The 17575-nt window shown below is 42.5% G+C and overlaps 1 protein-coding gene across 6 annotated transcripts in view; it reads left to right on the top strand.

The window, feature by feature from the left end:
• The window catches only part of HERC2 (HECT and RLD domain containing E3 ubiquitin protein ligase 2), a 132471-nt gene that overhangs the window by 87543 nt on the left and 27353 nt on the right, over positions 1-17575 (top strand). For all 6 annotated transcript variants that reach the window (XM_087726918.1, XM_087726917.1, XM_087726915.1 and 3 more), the window contains 3 exons: positions 892-1078; positions 1531-1671; positions 2162-2353. In XM_087726918.1, coding sequence (XP_087583044.1) covers positions 892-1078; positions 1531-1671; positions 2162-2353 — 520 coding nt within the window. The remainder of the gene's footprint in view (positions 1-891; positions 1079-1530; positions 1672-2161; positions 2354-17575) is intronic.

The raw sequence follows: 17575 nt of genomic DNA, 5'->3' as shown, positions 1-17575 counted from the left end.
TCTTCTATCTCCTTCTTTCACTCAGGCTTGCCACACAGAAGCCTCCTCTATCCTCTCCACTTCTCTCCCTCAGGTTTGCCCCACAGAAGCCTCTCCTATCCTCTCCCCTGCTCTCCATCTGGCTTGTTTTATAGAAACCTCCTCTATCCTATCTCCTTCTCTCCCTCAGGCTCCTGCCCCACAGGAGCCTCTCCTATCCTCCCTATTGTCTCCCCCCCCAGCCTCTTCCTATCCTCTTAGGCCTAACCCCCCCCCATCCCAAAGCTTAGGAAGGATTGGATCCTCCCTATCCTTATCTTCCAGTCTTTCCCCCCCCAACCCACCCATCCTTCTCTCACACTCCCTCTCTTCTCCTCTTCCAGCCAAAAACCTCTTCCTCCTATTCCCTCCCCCTGCTACATTTAATAAAAACTTAAAAACATATTTTAAGATAGCTTTTTATATGAGTTTGTAGCAGTACAAAGTAGTCTACCTATGCTGCTTCTGTGGATTGCAGAATTATATATATCCTATTGATTGATTCTTGGGTCTGGTGTTTTTAAAATCATAATTGGGCATATTCCAATGAAAGTATTGACAAACCATTTAATCTTTGAGCTCGAAAATATTTGTAAACCTCTGCAAGTCCCTTACTGTGTTTAATAATAAAATTTGGAAAAGAAATGATAACTAAATACTTATATCTTAAACTCTTAAATGGAAATGTTTGGGATGAGAGACTTCTTTGTGTAAGTGTATTTTGCTGATAATTGTCACAATCCCAAATTCTATATCAAATGTAATAAAAAAGAATTGGCTAAACAGTGAAGATAGCACTTCTTCTGCCATATAGTATAAGGCACCTGTACAATGCGATGGAAAAATCTCTAAATATTTTTTCTTTTGATTTAGGGATGCTGTGGTTGGAGCACTGATGCCTGCAAGTATGATTGCACCAGTAGAGTGTTTATCCTCATCTCCTGCGCCACCTCCAGACCTTGCTTCCTTAGGCAGTGCTCCTAGCCTGGATGAAAGCATGCTAGCAATTGATACAGAGGAGAGGCAGAGCCCAACTCCTTGGCAAGACAGGAGAGTGGAGGTAATCTTTTCTCAGATATATGTTATGATAAAAACACACCATACTTACAGGTTACAATCTAGCCTGTAAGCCTTAACACCAATTGTATAGGACAAATCACTCCCCTATTACAATACAAAGTTCCCAATCACTTGAGAGATACCCATTTTAAAATTTCTCAGTTAAATTCGTGGTTTAAATATCTTGGCCAGAAGGGTTCAGAAAAGAGAATCTGATTGGAAAAGGTCACTAAAATAAGTAACAAGGCATTCAAGCTTACTCTGGTTGTAGGAGGGGGGCTGTTTATTGTTGTTATATTTTGTTATGATTTGGGGGGTACAGAAAAGAAACTACAGGTGGTCATTAAATATTAATGCAACACCTTAATTCTTCAGTTGGGGATTTCCAAAGTCCTAATCTATCTGCCTTATCAGGCTCTCTCTTATTAGACTGCTGCTGTTCTGCTTATGTAGGTGGCTTCTGCAGAAGATGCCTTGACTCCCTCTGCTGTGACCCCCTCTGCTGCAGCAGCCTCATCTCGTCCTTTCATTCCTGTCACAGATGATCCTGGAGCTGCCAGCATAATAGCAGAGACAATGACCAAAACCAAAGAAGTAAGATCCTCATTTGTACTGATTACACACTTAACTAGATTTTCTTCAAAAGTAATTGAATATAGATGAGGATTGAGAGATTTGTGGTGAATATCTAATGAGATATGTCATATGCTTACTGGCCAGATATCATAGACTCCGTTCTTCTGTAATTATAACAAAAAGCATTTACCTGTTTTAGGACACTTAATTTAAAGTGAATTAATAAAATTCTGTAGAGCTGTCAAGTAACAAATTGCTTTCACCATCTTCCAATGATAAAAATTCAGCTTCAGAAAAAAGTGTTTCCCATTTATGTTTTTTTTAAACTTAGCTTGCCTACAAACTTTCTGATATTTTCATATTTTGAAATGGTAAAACTTTGATAGTTAAATCAGAAATATATAAGCTATATAAACCCAAATTAAATATCAATACATGTTGGGTATTTGTAGTTTCCTCTTTTCACATCATTCTGATACTCTGCTTTGCCTTCCATTTTATTTTGAAGGATGTAGAAAGCCAAAGCAAAGTCTCTGGGCCAGAACCTCAGTACTTGGATGAATTCACCAGTCTCTTGGTACCAGATGATACCCGAGTCATGGTTGACCTATTGAAGTTGGCTGTATCAGGACGTGCTGGAGAGAAGGGAAAAGATGTCCTTTCTGCCGTGCTGTCTGGCATGGGTACTGCTTATCCCCAGGTAAGTTAAATTGCTGCTGCATTGTTTATTCTGTAGTTGTTGCTAATTAGTTGCTCTGAAACATGCTGAAGTGTTTACTTGGTGCTTCTGATGTCTTGATTATTATACCCCTATTGAAAATTTGAGGGTTGATGAACCATAGTATAAAGAGTAGAGAAATTGAAAGAGAAAATAAGAATAGGCCAGCCCAAGTTAGAGAATAAGTGTCCAGGACTGAAAATAGTTGTATCTGTAATGTAATGTACCCAACGGATAGGCAATAAGTGCCTTCAAGATGCAATCACTATAATTCCTGGGTATTGTTTATGCTTGAGGACACAAGGCTGATCTCTATCTTGGTAATTAATCAAATACAATCACAGTTTCCTCTCATTTCACCCCTTTGAAGTTATAAAAAATAATAATGGTCCACTTAAACTACTCATAGATCTAGATAGCTTTCAGAATAGGAATTTTCCTCTTTCGTCTGTTGGTTATATTTTAAAATGTTTTTGGCTGATCCCTGGACTAGGGAAATAATCCAGATGATAAACACTGTTGCTTCTGAGCATTGTAGTCAAATTATCCCCTGCTCCCCTGAAAGTGATGAAGTGGAAAGAACAACAGCTTCAGTACAAATTAAACAATTCTCAGGATGACTCAAATTGGTTACAGGTGAAGGCTATTTCACTTGTATTCCTTTGGTGAAAGCAACAAAGAACTGTTCTCAGGTTTTGCTTAGAATAGGTTGGTGTTTCTTTCCCATATTATGTGTGGCATCTTCTCCATCTTCTCCTTGATGCTAAAGAGAGGAATCAGAGCAGCATGGTGGCAAGCTGTGAACATTTTGCAATATTCTTTACTGATAAGGTCACTTGTATCTGTTTCAAGTTAGGCTCCAATGTTGGGCAGAATTTACATTGTGACTTCAAACCACTTGTTTTCATTTTTTTTCCCCAAGTGTGTGAAACTTTAGAAATAGGATCTGTGGAAAGGTGAAGATTACCACCAGACCAGTTTATTGTCTCTTCTTTTGAGGCTGACAACAAAGAAATGTTATAATTAAGGGAGCTAATTAATGTTGCCTCGAAGGAAGACCGTTTCTCTGCCAGCTTAAAGACAGAAAAGATAAGAATATTACTTCAGAAAATCTCCATCTAGGTAATATCAACCAGTTTCAAGCTAACCATTTGTGGCTAGAATAATAAGCAATGCGATGGCTCTGCCACTCTAATATCCTTGAGAATTCCGATCATCTTGATCCATTTAATTTGGGCTTTCAACCAGGATATGAAACAAATAAAATTGCTAGTTTGTTTGCCATGGATGATGTACACCGATAACTTGATAAGAAAAATGTGTATTTATTTTCTTTGACTTCTTAATGACTTTTGATACCATCGATCATGATATCCTTGTTGAACTCGTAGTAGGACTGGATCTTGGAGGCACTGTGTCAGTTGTGACTTCATTTAATAATCAGGAAAGAAACCACTCAACACCATTTGTTTGAAATCAAGTGTACTTTTACTAATTATAAACAAACAGTAACAAAGCTAAGCTGAATCTGGTTAATTAGGCGTGAAAGCAAAGAATATCATGTATAATTCAATCCCCTCCCCTTGGCACCCCAGTCCATAGTCCAATAATAATGCACCCAACTGTCAGGTGGGAGATAACTTCAAAAGACATCACCAGGATGGAATGCCGGACAGTTAACCTTGGCGGGAAACTCCCTTCCTCCACATGCACAGTAAGATGGTCAGGTCAACATCTAGAATCTTCCTCTAGCACATCATGATTCCCCTCCCAAATACCATGCCCCTCCTCCCCGTTACAATGGCAGCCGAAGCAGCAGCAAAGCAGAGGCTGACATCCGTCCCTCCTCCAGAAAAGGGCGATCGGACCTGCAGAAACAAAAAGAACACAAACAAACAGACAGACAACGATACATAAAAGAGAGAAAAGGGTAAGGGAGAGAAAAAAAAACAAAAGAAAGGAAAAATTAGGAGATTGTCCGACAATTAGGGCTTGTCAGGATAGGCAGAGTAGAACTTGCGGAGCAGACGAGGCGCTCAAACATGGGACCCGTCTACCCATTCAGTGTGAGACGGGGGAAAATGCTTCCAAGCCACCAGGTACTGAACACGGTTTCGCCGTTTACGAGAGTCCAGTATCTCACGGATCTTGAAATGTTGCTCACCCTCAATCAAAAGCGGAGTGGGTGGAGGAGGGAGAGGTGTTCTCAAAGACGAAGTGCCGAGGGGCTTCAGGAGATTAACATGAAAAACAGGGTAAACCCGGTTGAGATGCTTAGGCAACTGGAGCCGGACAGAAACAGGGTTGATGATCTTGACAATGGGAAACGGGCCAACATATTTGGGGCCCAATTTCTTCGACTTCTGGGGTGTTTGAAGAAATCTAGTGGATAAATAAACTTGATCACCAACTTTGTACTCATAGGGCTTAGACCATTTCTTATGGAGAGCCAGAGGCCAAATGTCTCGAAGGCGATCACTCCACTCGGACAGCGACGACACTTGCGGTTGCTCGCGATGAGTTTCAGGAATGGGTACAAAATCCTGGCCAAACACCACACGAAAAGGGGTAAAGCCAGTGCTGCTGTGCACGGAATTATTATAAGCCACCTCAGCATGAGGCAACAAATCCACCCAATCATCCTGCTGGTAGTTGATGAACAACGTAAATATTATTCTAGTACAGAATTAGTCCTTTCATAGGCCCCATTAGTCTGAGGGTGGTGGGAGGAACTTAGCCCCTGGGCGGAGCCAATCCGCTTCAGAAACTCTTTCCAGAAGAGGGAGGTGAACTGAACACCCCTGTCCGAAATGATGTGGTCGGGCACCCCATGCAAGCAATAAACATGGGAGATGAACATCTTAGCAAGGGACTTAGCAGAGGGGATCTTGGAGCAAGGGATGAAATGGACTTGTTTGGAGAATAAATTCGTAACAACCCAGATGACAGTGTGTCCCTGACTCTCAGGAAGTTCGACAATGAAATCCATGGAGATCTCCTTCCACGGGGCCACTGGGTGAGCCACCGCCTGGAGTAACCCCTGGGGCTTACCCGGAGGGCGTTTAGCAGCAGCACAAACGGGACAACTGGCAACATATGTCTCAATGTCCTTTTTCAAAGAGGGCCACCAAAATTGCTGCTTGACGAGGTGTAGAGTCTTGACGAATCCAAAATGCCCAGCCATCCAGGAGTCATGAGCCCGTTGAAGAACATTGGGTCTAATGGATACAGGAACGTATAACTTCGCCCCAATCCAAGGCAATCCATCCTTAATAGTGCAATCATTCATATGCTATTGGAACCAGTCATCTCCAGTAAGGGCCTTTTTTAGGTTAGAAAGAAAGCCCTGAGTGACCTCCATCTTAAAAGTTGCTTGACTTCTAGTAACAACAGGAGCAGCGAGGCTCTTCGCGGGAATGACAGGCTGGACCACACTGAGCTTAGAACAGTTGTACTGAGGGAGTCTGGACAAAGCATCAGCCATAAAGTTTTTCCCCCCTGGAATGTATTTCAAGGTAAAATTGAATCTATTGAAATGCTGAGCCCAGCGCATCTGCTTAGGAGAAAGTTTTCTGGGAGTTCTCAAAGCTTCCAAGTTTTTATGGTCAGTCCACACCTCGAAAGGGTGTTTGGCGCCCTCCAGAAAATGGTGCCACATGGACAACGCCCAGCGAACAGCAAAAGCTTCTTTCTCCCAAATGGCCCAACGTCTCTCCATGTCTGTTAGTTTGCGAGAGGTGTAAGCGCAGGGTTGTAATTTACCTTGGCTATTAGCTTGAAGTAGTACAGCTCCCACCGCCACGTCACTGGCGTCAGCTTGGACCACAAACGGTGTCTCCATGATCGGGTGTTTGAGGACTGGTTCTTCCGCAAAAAGGCCCTTTAACTTCTCGAAAGCAGCTTGACAGTCCATAGTCCAATCCAGCGGCTTGCTAGGTTTGGGTTTGGCCCCTCCTTTAGACTTAAGGAGGTTAGTTATTGGGAGACTTATCTTAGCAAAGGAGGGAATAAATTGACGATAGAAATTAGCAAACCCCAAAAACATTTGCAATTGCTTACGTGTACGAGGGGCCTCCCACTCGGTGACCGCTTTGACCTTAGCGGGGTCCATTTCAATGCTCCTGTGGGAGATGCGATAGCCCAGGTAATCAACCTGCTCCTGATGGAATTCACACTTGGATAATTTGAGTTATTATGGACAAAGAGTTCAGCTGCCCGGAGTTTTTTCAGCACTGTGCGAACAAGCCTCATGTATTCTTCACGTGTCTCCGTGTAAATAAGGATATCATCTAAATAGACGATAACTCCTTTGTAAAGATGATCATGTAAAACCTCATTAATTAGCTGCATGAAAACTGCTGGCGCCCCCTGGAGGCCGAATGGGATTACCCAAAATTGGAAACAACCAAGGGGGCAGTTGAAAGCAGTTTTCCATTCGCCCCCCTCTTTAATTCTGACTCTATAGCATGCTTCTCTTAGGTCCAATTTATGAAAATACGGCCCTTCCCCAGTTGGGCCAGCATGTCCTTCATCAGTTGTAATGGGTACAGGTTCTGAGCTGAGCTGCAGTTTAAGTTTTTGAAATTCACACATAATCTGAGGGAGCCATCTTTCTTTTCTCTGAACAATACTGGCGCTGCTACCTTGGGCCTCGCTGACTCAATGAAACCTCTTTTCAAGTTTTTATCAATGAATTTCCTCATTTCCTCCATTTCTCTAGGGGACATTGAATATATTTGGGGCTTTGGAAGCTTTACTCCAGGTAAAATATCAATGGTGCAATCTGTGGGCCTGTGAGGGGGCAATTTATTGGAAGATTTCTCACTAAAAACATCTTTGAGGTCCCAATATTCCTAGAGCCAAGGTGGCGCAGTGGTTAAAATGCAGCACTGCAGGCTACTGCTAGATCAGCAGGTCAGCGGTTCAAATCTCACCGGCTCAGGGTTGACTCAGCCTTCCATCCTTCCGAGGTGGGTAAAATGAGGACCCAGATTGTTGGGGGCAATATGCTGACTCTCTGTAAACCGCTTAGAGAGGCCTGAAAGGCCTATGAAGCGGTATATAAGTCTACTGCTATTATTGCTATTGCTATTGCTTTGGAATTCTTTCCTCCCCCTCAATTTTCTCCTGGCCCCTGGCTGCCAGTGTGGGGGTAGTAGTATCAGAGTCTGGAGTTTCAACTTTCCCCTCAGGGGGTGTGGTTGTTCGAATCCGTAACCAACCCTCTCTCCAGTTAATGTGTGGGTTCCATCGCCGGAGCCAGGGGAGTCTCAAGGGGCCAGTCCATCCCTGGCGCCACAATAAAAGTTATTAATTCTTGGTGGGTACCCATCCACATTTTGATGGGCTCAGTGGAAAAATGAGCAGGACCGCCTCCCGCAATAGAACCATCAATTTGGCAAAAAGCAATAGGGATTTTTAAAGTCTTTAATTTCAAGCCCAGCTTCTCCACCATCTTAGGGCTTATCATGCAATGGGAACACCCAGAATCTAATAGGGCTAGAAGTTTCTCTGTTGCGCCAGAAGAGGGCACTCTAAGCTCAATTGGGATAAGCATAGGGCCAGATCGGGAACTTACCCAGCGATGAGAATTCTCATCATCAGATTCGTCAGATGAGCTGGGGCTTCCATCTCCCTCCTCCTTTGGCTTGAAGCGTCGAGAAATATTCTCAGCAGCGAAGGCAGCCTCCTTCCTCTTGCCTGTAATCTTCTCCGGTTTCCCCTCCCTCTGGGGGGCTGGAGCAGGTTGAGTCAGTTTGACGCGGCAATTCATAACCCGATGCCCCTCCATTCCACAGCGGAAACAGGTGAAAGGCTTGGCTTTGCCCGCAAAACCTCCCCTGCCTTCACTCCTTGGGCGGGGGGGGGGTGTTAGGTGCGGGGGGGGGGATTTCTCAACTTCTCCCTCTCTCATGCAACGAAGTCTGACTAAATCCAATTCCACGTCTGCCGCATTTTCATACCAAACTTCTAAACGACGGGGAAGGCGTCTGTTTATGCATTGCTGATATACATCTTTATCCAAGCCATCAGCGAATTGATCCAGCAAGGCCTCTTCCGACCACCCCCTCATATAGGCTGACAATTCCTGAAATTCCTGCACATAGTCGGGCACAGTTTTCTTTCCCTGCTTAAGGGCTGTAAATTTCAGCCTAGCGTGACGCTCGGTCAAAGGGTCGTCGAACCTTCTTCTCATAGCTGCCATAAATTCATCAAAATTCCTCAGGAGAGGGGAATTGCATTTATGTAGCCCAACCATCCAGTCGGCTGCTTTCTTCTCCAAGGCCATTAACACCATTCTCACTTTAGTTTCATCTGTCTCTAAATCAGGCCCATATATTTCCATATAATTCTAGACCTGAATGATAAACAACCTGAGACCTCTGGGTTCCCCATCATATTTTACGCTTAAGGTGGGACCTTACCCATCCGGCGTCGCCTGCCCCCCTCTGCCTTTAGAATGTCTCTAGCCGCAGGGGGGGAGGTTGGTTCTGAGTTTTCTTGCGCACAACCCTCTTTGGCCGCTCCAGTTTCCCTCAAGCTATGCATTGAGTACCTTTTCTCCAGCTCCTCTGTTGGCTCCCTTTCCACAGTTCTTTCTCGAATTCGATGTTCACTCCATGCTTCTTCGAGGAGCCTCATGGCGTGGGAGATTTTGTAGTCTTCTTCTCCAGTGCCACTCCAGTCAGCCGCTGGTTTTTTCTTTGGCCTCCTTCTCATGACTCCAGCTTGTAATTCCTCAGGTTCCTCTTTCTGTCCCACACCCCAAGTCCATCTGGGACGGACGGCAGGTTCTTCCACTCTCAGTTCAGCTAGGCTTTCTGTTAGAGATGGTTCCACCGCTGCCCCCACTTCTTCCTCCTGGTCTCTTTCATGCAAAGACATTTTCTTTTAGTCTTGTGAGGGCACCCCCCTCGGTAGTTGTTCGCTCCGGGTTGGGTGCGAGGTCAGATTCAGCTTATTGTCAGGTGCGACTTCATTTAATAATCAGGAAAGAAACCACTCAACTCCATTAGTTTGAAATCAAGTGTACTTTTACTAATTATAAACAAACAGTAGCAAAGCTAAGCTGAATCTGGTTAATTAGGCGCGAAAGCAAAGAATATCATGTATAATTCAATCCCCTCCCCTTGGCACCCCAGTCCATAGTCCAATAATAATGCACCCAACTGTCAGGTGGGAGATAACTTCAAAAGACATCACCAGGATGGAATGCCGGACAGTTAACCTTGGCGGGAAACTCCCTTCCTCCACATGCGCAGTAAGATGGTCAGGTCAGCGTCTAGAATCTTCCTCCAGCACATCATGATTCCCCTCCCAAATTCCATGCCCCCCCCCTCCCCGTTACAATGGCAGCTGAAGCAGCAGCAAAGCAGAGGCTGACACACTGTTTCATATGTTTTGGTCCTTTCTTTCTTTTTTTAAAAATATTTTTATTTCCATTTTCATTTTCATAACACACACTCACATGTATAGTATACATAGCCCGTATCATATGGTATTAAATAATAATTACATCAGTTCCTCTTGTCAACAATGCCCAGAAAAATAGAAACCCATTATAGCTCTTCTGCTCTCCATACACCTCTTTCTTCTACCACCCTCCAACTTTCTATCTTCCCTCCATCATCCTTTTCTACTCTACTTCCCCTCCCTTTCTACTACTCCTCTCTCTACAATCCACTCCTCCTTATCATTCTCATCTTCCCCCCTTACCCTCTCTCCTATCCTTCTCTTCCCATCTTTCTTCTCCCTTCTATTTCCCACTCCTCCTCTCTTTGGTGTATTTCCGCTACATGTCAATATGCTTAACATATCCTAGTTTAAAAAAATAATAATAGTAATAATAGCAATGAAAATATAAGGAAAAAAAAACAGTATACATGTGGGGTCAAATTACATTAAAATCTAACACGTCTCATCAAACCTAATATATATCCCTCCCCCCACCCTCCCCCCACCCCCCACAACCTACTCCCCCCTGGCTTCCCGGAACCCGTACACGGTATAGATTTTTAACAAACACAGTCTAAAATATATTGGAAAAAAGAATAAGAAATTAATAACATCTTTACATTGAACTTAGCTCCTCCTTGCTAAGCTAACTTTAAACAATTTAAATCATTCCTGATCTTAAGTGTAAGCTATCTGGAATTTCTTAGTCCCGTATTTATTTTGTATATAATCAATCCATTTTTTCCAGTCTCGTTTATATCTCTCATTTGAGTGGTCCTTAAGATATGCAGATATTTTAGCCATCTCGGCTAAATTTGTGACTTTCAATGTCCATTCTTGAATTGTAGGCAAGTATTCCTTCTTCCAGTATTGCGCCACCAACAGTCTTGCTGCTGTTATTAAGTGCAGAATCAAGTTAATCTCTACTGCTGTACAGTCAGTAATTATACCTAACAAAAATAACTGAGGAGTAAACTTTATCCTTTTTAAAGAACATTTTGCATAATCCACCATATTTTTATCCAAAATGCCTTAACCTTTTGGAAAGTCCACCATATGTGGAAATATGTAGCATCGAGAGAACCACATCTCCAACATTTGGGTTGTAAATTCGGATACATAGAAGCCAGCTTTTTAGGATCTAAATGCCATCTATAGAACATCTTGTAAAAATTTTCTCTCAGGTTTTGGGCTTGTGTAAATTTTACATTTCTTACCCAAATTCTTTCCCATGTATCCAACATTATTGGTTCTTCAATATTTTGAGCCCACTTTATCATACAATCTTTAACTAGTTCCGTTTCAGAATCCATCTGTACTAATACATTGTATATTCTCTTTATATGCATTAAACTTTGATATCTTATTTATTTAAATAAATTATCCTTGACTTGCATGAAACCAATTTTTTGATCTGTTTTCCACCTGGCCTGTAGCTGTCCATACTGGAACCAAGTTTGAATTACCTTTTCCTCTTTTAATACATCTAAGGATTTTAGTTGTAATACACCCCTTACTAGGATAAGAAGCTGTCTGTAAGTAATTATATCCTGTTTTTGTGCTATGTTCATATTTTCTATTGCATGTCTAGGAATTGCCCACATGGGTATCTTGTCATTTAATTTGTATTGATATTTTTTCCAAACCCGCAGCAAAGCATTCCTTAAAATATGACTTTTAAAGTTTTTATTCACTTTTTTGTTTTGTATAACAGGTAAGCATGCCAACCATATACCAAATCATGTCCTTCGATATTAAGTATCCTATCATTAGTTAAGTCAATCCAATAACTAATTACAGATAATACTACTGCATCATAATATAATTTTAGGTTGGGTAATTTCAAACCTCCCCTCTCACGCACATCTTGCATTATTTTTAGCTTTACTGTCGGCTTCTTTCCTGCCCATACAAATTTATTAATACCCTTCTGCCATTCTAGCAGGTTCGCATCTTTTTTAAGTATAGGTAGCATTTGGAAAAGAAATAAAAATTTAGATAAGATATTCATTTTCACTGCTGCTATTCTTCCCAACAAAGATAACTGCAACATGTCCCATTTTTTCATCTCTGTCTGTATACTATGCCAAAATGGTTCATAATTATACTTATATAATTTCCCATTTGAGGTTGAAATATTAACTCCCAAGTATTTGACCTTCTTAACTGTTTCAATCCTATCATTCCCCCTAGTTCTTCCTTTTGTTTAGTATTCATATTTATAGCTAGTATTTTTGTTTTCCCTAGATTTATTTTAAAGCCAGACACTTGACCATATTGGTTAACCGTATTCATTAAGATCATACTGGATTCCTGCGGTTGATCTAATATTATAACCAAGTCATCTGCAAAAGCACGCACTCTGTACTCTTGCTGCCTAATCTTAATTCCCTTTAGACCCTCCAAGCCCCGTATTTTGTTCAGCAGTATTTCCAAAGTTATAATAAACAATAGTGGAGACAAGGGACAACCCTGTCTTGTACCTTTTCCAATTTGAAAAGAGTCTGTTAAACTTCCATTGACTATAATTTGAGCCGTTTGCTGTTGATATATTGCTTTGATTGATTGTAAGAAACTTTCTCCTATTTGCATTTTTTGCAGTGTTTTCAACAGGAATTGCCAATTAACTCGATCAAAGGCTTTCTCAGCATCCAGAAATATGAATGCGGCAGGAATTTGATTGTTCTTTCCCAAGTATTCTAGTGCATTAATAATTAATCTTACGTTACTTCTCATTTGTCTCCCTTGAATAAAGTCTGTTTGATCACTGTGAATCAATTGTTGAATAACCAACATTAACCTATTTGCTAGTATTTTAGTAAAGATTTTATAATCTACATTAAGTAATGAGATAGGTCTATAATTTTTGGGTTGAGTAATATCTTGGTCTTCTTTAGGTATCAGGGATATAAAAGCTGTCTTCCAAGATGCGGGTACCTTACCTTCTGTTTGAATCTTATTAAATAATTCCTTAAGAGGTTCTACCATTTCTAACTGTAGATTTTTATAGTAAGCCGCTGTCAAGCCAACTGTGCCGGGTGCTTTCCCTGCCTTTAACTGCTTAATTACCTGCAGAATTTCCCCCGAAGTTATTGGTTGATTCAATTTTTGCCTCTGCTCTTCTTTAACTATGGGTATTTTTTCTTTGTCCAAGTATCTCTCTATATCTAGACCATTAATTTTTTCACCCTTATACAGCTCTGCAAAAAATTCCCGGAAGGCCTTTTGAATCTCATCCTGTTGGAACACTTCCTTCCCTCTATAAAGCATTTTAGTTATATTTTTTTTCCTCATCTGATATGCTAACCGTCTGCCACATTTAATTGCATTACAAAAGGTATTATGTTTTGCGTATAACAGACTAGTGGCTACCTGGTCTGAGATCAACATGTTAAATTGGTCCTTTAATATAGTAATTGCTTCTTTAATCTTTATATCTCCTGGTTTTAAAGTTAACTCTTGCTCTTTCTTCCTGATTTCATCTTCCAGTTCTGTTCGTTTTACCCCTTGTTTATGTCTATGTAATCTATTTATATTTATCAAAATTCCTCTCATATACGCTTTACTTGCATCCCATACAATTTCCATAGGTGTGCCCTTATTCATATTAAAAACAAAGTATTCTGTTAGCAATTTTTTACATTCATTAATGTACTTTTCATATCTGAATAAATTTTCATTCAATCTCCAAGACCTTCTTGCTTGTGTCACCCCTCCCAACTCCATCCAAACTGGATTGTGATCTGATAAAACTCTAGCTGTGATCTTTGTCTTCTTCACCCTGGAAAGCAAATCATTAGTAATTAATATAAAGTCGATCCTAGAAAAGGATTGATGTCTATCAGAGAAGAAGGTAAAATCATGTTCTTCTGCATTTCTTTCTCACCAAATATCTCTCAATTCAAAGTCATCCAACATATCAAAAAAGGACTTAGGTAGTTTTGCTCGCATTTGAGTATTTGGGCGGGAAACCTTATTTTTCTTAGTATCCATAACACCGTTCCAGTCGCCCAGTAGTATGCAAGACCTATAATCCCACTTTATTAATTTAGCATGACGTTTTCTATAAAATCCATCTTGTTGTTGATTAGGGGCATATATTCCCAGTATCAATGTCTTTTTCCCTTCTAATACCAAATCTAATGTGATGTATCTTCCATGGGGATCTGCTTCGATTAGTTCAGCTTTCATGTCTTTTCTTAAATATATAACTATACCATTTTTCTTTTCCGTAGCAGAAGCTATAAAGTGTTGGCCAAATCTTGTATTAATCAAATATTTTTGATCAGTTGATCTAATATGAGTTTCTTGCAAGCAAATTATATCATTCTTGAACTGTTTAAGATAGTGGAATATTTTCTTTCTCTTCTGTGGAGAGTTCAATCGGTTGACGTTCCATGTTAGAAGCTTAGTTATCATCTTTGGTTTCCTGAAGCTTTTTTTAGAGCCTCCTGGATATCCTGAAGTTTAACCTTTGGCATGGCTCCTCCCACCGCTTCTAAACTGGTTACTGTAGCTTATTGACCGATGGCAGATGATTGTTGGGATTGTTGCATTTTGGATTGTTGATCCATTCGTCTGGTAATCATACGGTTTGTTTTTTGTTCCATGGCTCCTTGTGCTTCTAAGAGAGAAGGATGATCCATCTTATTTGGTAATTGTGTAGTTTGCTGTCTATCTTGTCCTTCTTGTGCTCTAGGTCCAGATGGTGCGGGATGTCCAGCCTTCAAAATATTATGGTAAAAATCTCGAGCTTTCCATACTGAATTAAGACGATATCTTTGCCCCTCGAATGTGAGTGGTAGGCCAAACGGTGCGTCCCATCTGAACTGTAGCTGGCGATTTCTAAGCTCTTCAACTAAAAAAGCATAGTCTTTCCTGGATCTTAGCATTTGAGGCGGTATCTCTTTCAAAACGGTCAATTCCTGATCCCCAATTTGAAGCTTAGTTTTATAGGACTCTTGTAATATCATATTCCTCATGTCTCTTGTAGTAAAATATATCACAATGTCCCGTGGAAGCTGCTTCTGCTTCGCCAGCCAAGAATTAGCGCGATAAACTTGCCAATCAAAGTTACCCCCTGGTCTTCCCATCAGGCTATCAAACGCCTCTGAAAGAATCTGTTTCAAGTTTTCCTGCTTGTTTTCACACAAACCCCTTACTCTTAGTGCCAGTTCCATTTGTGTGTACTGTATCATAATAATTTCTTTTTCAGTATTTTCAACTTTTTGTTGCACCACCTGTTTTCGATACCAAATTAATATTGGCATCATTAAGATCATCTAGTCTGTCTTCAATTCCGGAAACATGTTCTGTCAATAAACTTACAATCCCCAGCATATCGTCTCTGATTTTTTGAACCCGGGTCTCAAGTTTATCAGACAGATCCTTATGCGCCACGGATATCTCTTCTTTGAGCCCTTCTTTGAGTTCTTTGAATTTTGATTCCACCGTAATTGCCTGGGTATTAAAAGCCTTGGCCAGCTCCTTCAGGAAGAATTCTTTTGTTAGTGGCGCACCTATAGGGGGAGTAGAAGGCAGAGACTGCAGTTTTGTGCCAGGTGCGGGCGATGTGCCAGAGCTTTTAGGAGCCGGGGGGGGGGCATCTTTAGAGTAAGATTTGGCTTAGAGGCCATTCCAAGTTTCTTCTTCAACCAATTAATAAAACTCTGCTGGCCAATTATACAGCTGTGAAGTGAAGTGATAAATCACTCCTTTCCTTTGAAGTTTTAAAACTCCATAGAAATTCAAAACATAAACAGTGTTACGAAGCAGCTCAGCGAGCTCAGCACCATTTTAACTGTCTCTTTAATAGTTAAGTTATCGGAAGAAGTTCTTGTAAAAATGAAGCTAAGATTTAAACAAATAAATTAAGGGCTCACATGTACCAGTCCTGCTCGCCTTGGACTCAATAAATCAAGTTTTGTTCTGAGGAAGAGAGAGTTTGCTTTGCACTGCAATCGCAGCTGGAATTCCCGGCATGGAGACAATTCTGCCCTCAGCTGGCCTTCCCCCCCCCCTCGCAGACACAAACTGTGAGGGTCGGATGGCACTTTGTATTTGTATTTGTATTTAAGTTTATTTATATGCTGCCCTTTTCCCTGGGGGGACTCAGGGCGGCTTACAACTTAAAAAGGGGGGGGGAACAAACTTTTAACATATAGAACAATACATCATTAAAACACAACATTCATACCATTCGGGCGGGTTGCAATCTTTAGCCCCAGGCCTGACAGGAAAGCCAGTTTTTAAGGGCTGTGCGGAAGGTCTGGAGGGTGCTGAGGGTACGAATCTCCACGGGGAGATCGTTCCATAGAGTCGGAGCTGCCACCGAGAAGGCTCTCCTCCGCGTGGTTGCCAGTCGACATTGACTGGCGGATGGAACTCGGAGGAGGCCTAATCGGTGAGATCTAATTGGTCGAATGGAGGTGATTGGCAGTAGGCGGTCTCTCAAGTACCCAGATCCACTACCATGGAGGGCTTTATGGGTGGCAAGTAGCACCTTGAAGCATATCCGGAGATCGACAGGTAGCCAGTGCAGCTCGCGGAGGATAGGTGTTACGTGGGTGAAGCGAGGTGCACCCACAATCGCTCACGCGGCCGCATTCTGGACTAGCTGAAGTCGCCGAATACTCCTCAAGGGCAGCCCCATGTAGAGCACATTGCAGTACTCCAGCCTAGAGGTCACAAGGGCACGAGTGATTGTTGTGAGAGCCTCCTGGTTCAGGTAGGGGCGCAACTGGTGCACTAGGCGAACCTGGGCAAATGCACTCCTGGTCACAGCTGACAAATGGTGTTCGAAAGTCAGCTGTGGGTCCAGGAGGACTCCCAAGTTGCGGACCCTGTCTGAGGGGTGTAATGTTTGACCCCCCCAGCCTGAGCGATGGAATACTTGCCAAATTGGTGGGAGGGAAACACAACAGCCACTCGGTCTTATCCGGGTTGAGCACGAGTTTGTTAGCCCTCATCCAGTCCCTAACAGCTTCAAGTCCCTGGTTCATCACGTCCACCGCTTCATTGAGTTGGCACGGGGCGGACAGATACAGCTGGGTATCGTCCGCATACTGGTGGTATTTTATCCCGTGCCTCCGAATGATCTCGCCCAGCGGTTTCATGTAGATGTTGAAAAGTAGGGGAGACAGGACCAAACCCTGCGGCACCCCATATGTTAGGGGCCTAGGGTTCGATCTCTGCCCCCCAACTAACACCGACTGCGACCCTGTCCGAGAGGTAAGAGGAGAACCACTGCAAAACAGTGCCTCCCACCCCCACCTCTTGCAGTCGTCGCAGAAGGATACCATGGTCGATGGTATCGAAAGCCACTGAGAGGTCAAGGAGAACTAGGATGGAGGCATGGCCTCCATCCCTGGCTCTCCAGAGGTCATCGGTCAATGCGACCAAAGCGGTTTCTGTGCTGTAGCCAGGCCTGAAGCCGGACTGGAATGGGTCAAGATAGCTAGCTTCCTCCAAGGACCGCTGGAGCTGAAAGGCCACCACCTTCTCAACAACCTTCCCCATAAAGGGGAGGTTGGAGACTGGACGGTAATTGTTAAGGACGGCTGGATCTAGAGATGGTTTCTTCAGGAGGAGTCTCACCACCGCCGCTCTAAGTGCGGGGGGAAAGACCCCCTCCCGAAGGGAGGCGGTAACAACCGCCTGGATCCAGCCCCGTGTCACCTCCCTGCTGTTAACAACCAGCCAGGAGGGGCACGGCAAAATGGCTCACCTTATCTTCTTTGCCTGAAGAAT

Source organism: Thamnophis sirtalis, unplaced genomic scaffold, assembly GCF_051295495.1.
Source record: "Thamnophis sirtalis isolate CommonGarterSnake01/CBP01778 unplaced genomic scaffold, rThaSir2_p1.2 scaffold_12, whole genome shotgun sequence".
In the NCBI taxonomy this organism is placed as follows: Eukaryota; Metazoa; Chordata; class Lepidosauria; order Squamata; family Natricidae; genus Thamnophis; species Thamnophis sirtalis.
The sequence above is the reverse complement of the archived record's forward strand: the minus strand, read 5'-3'. Positions and strand labels throughout refer to the sequence as shown.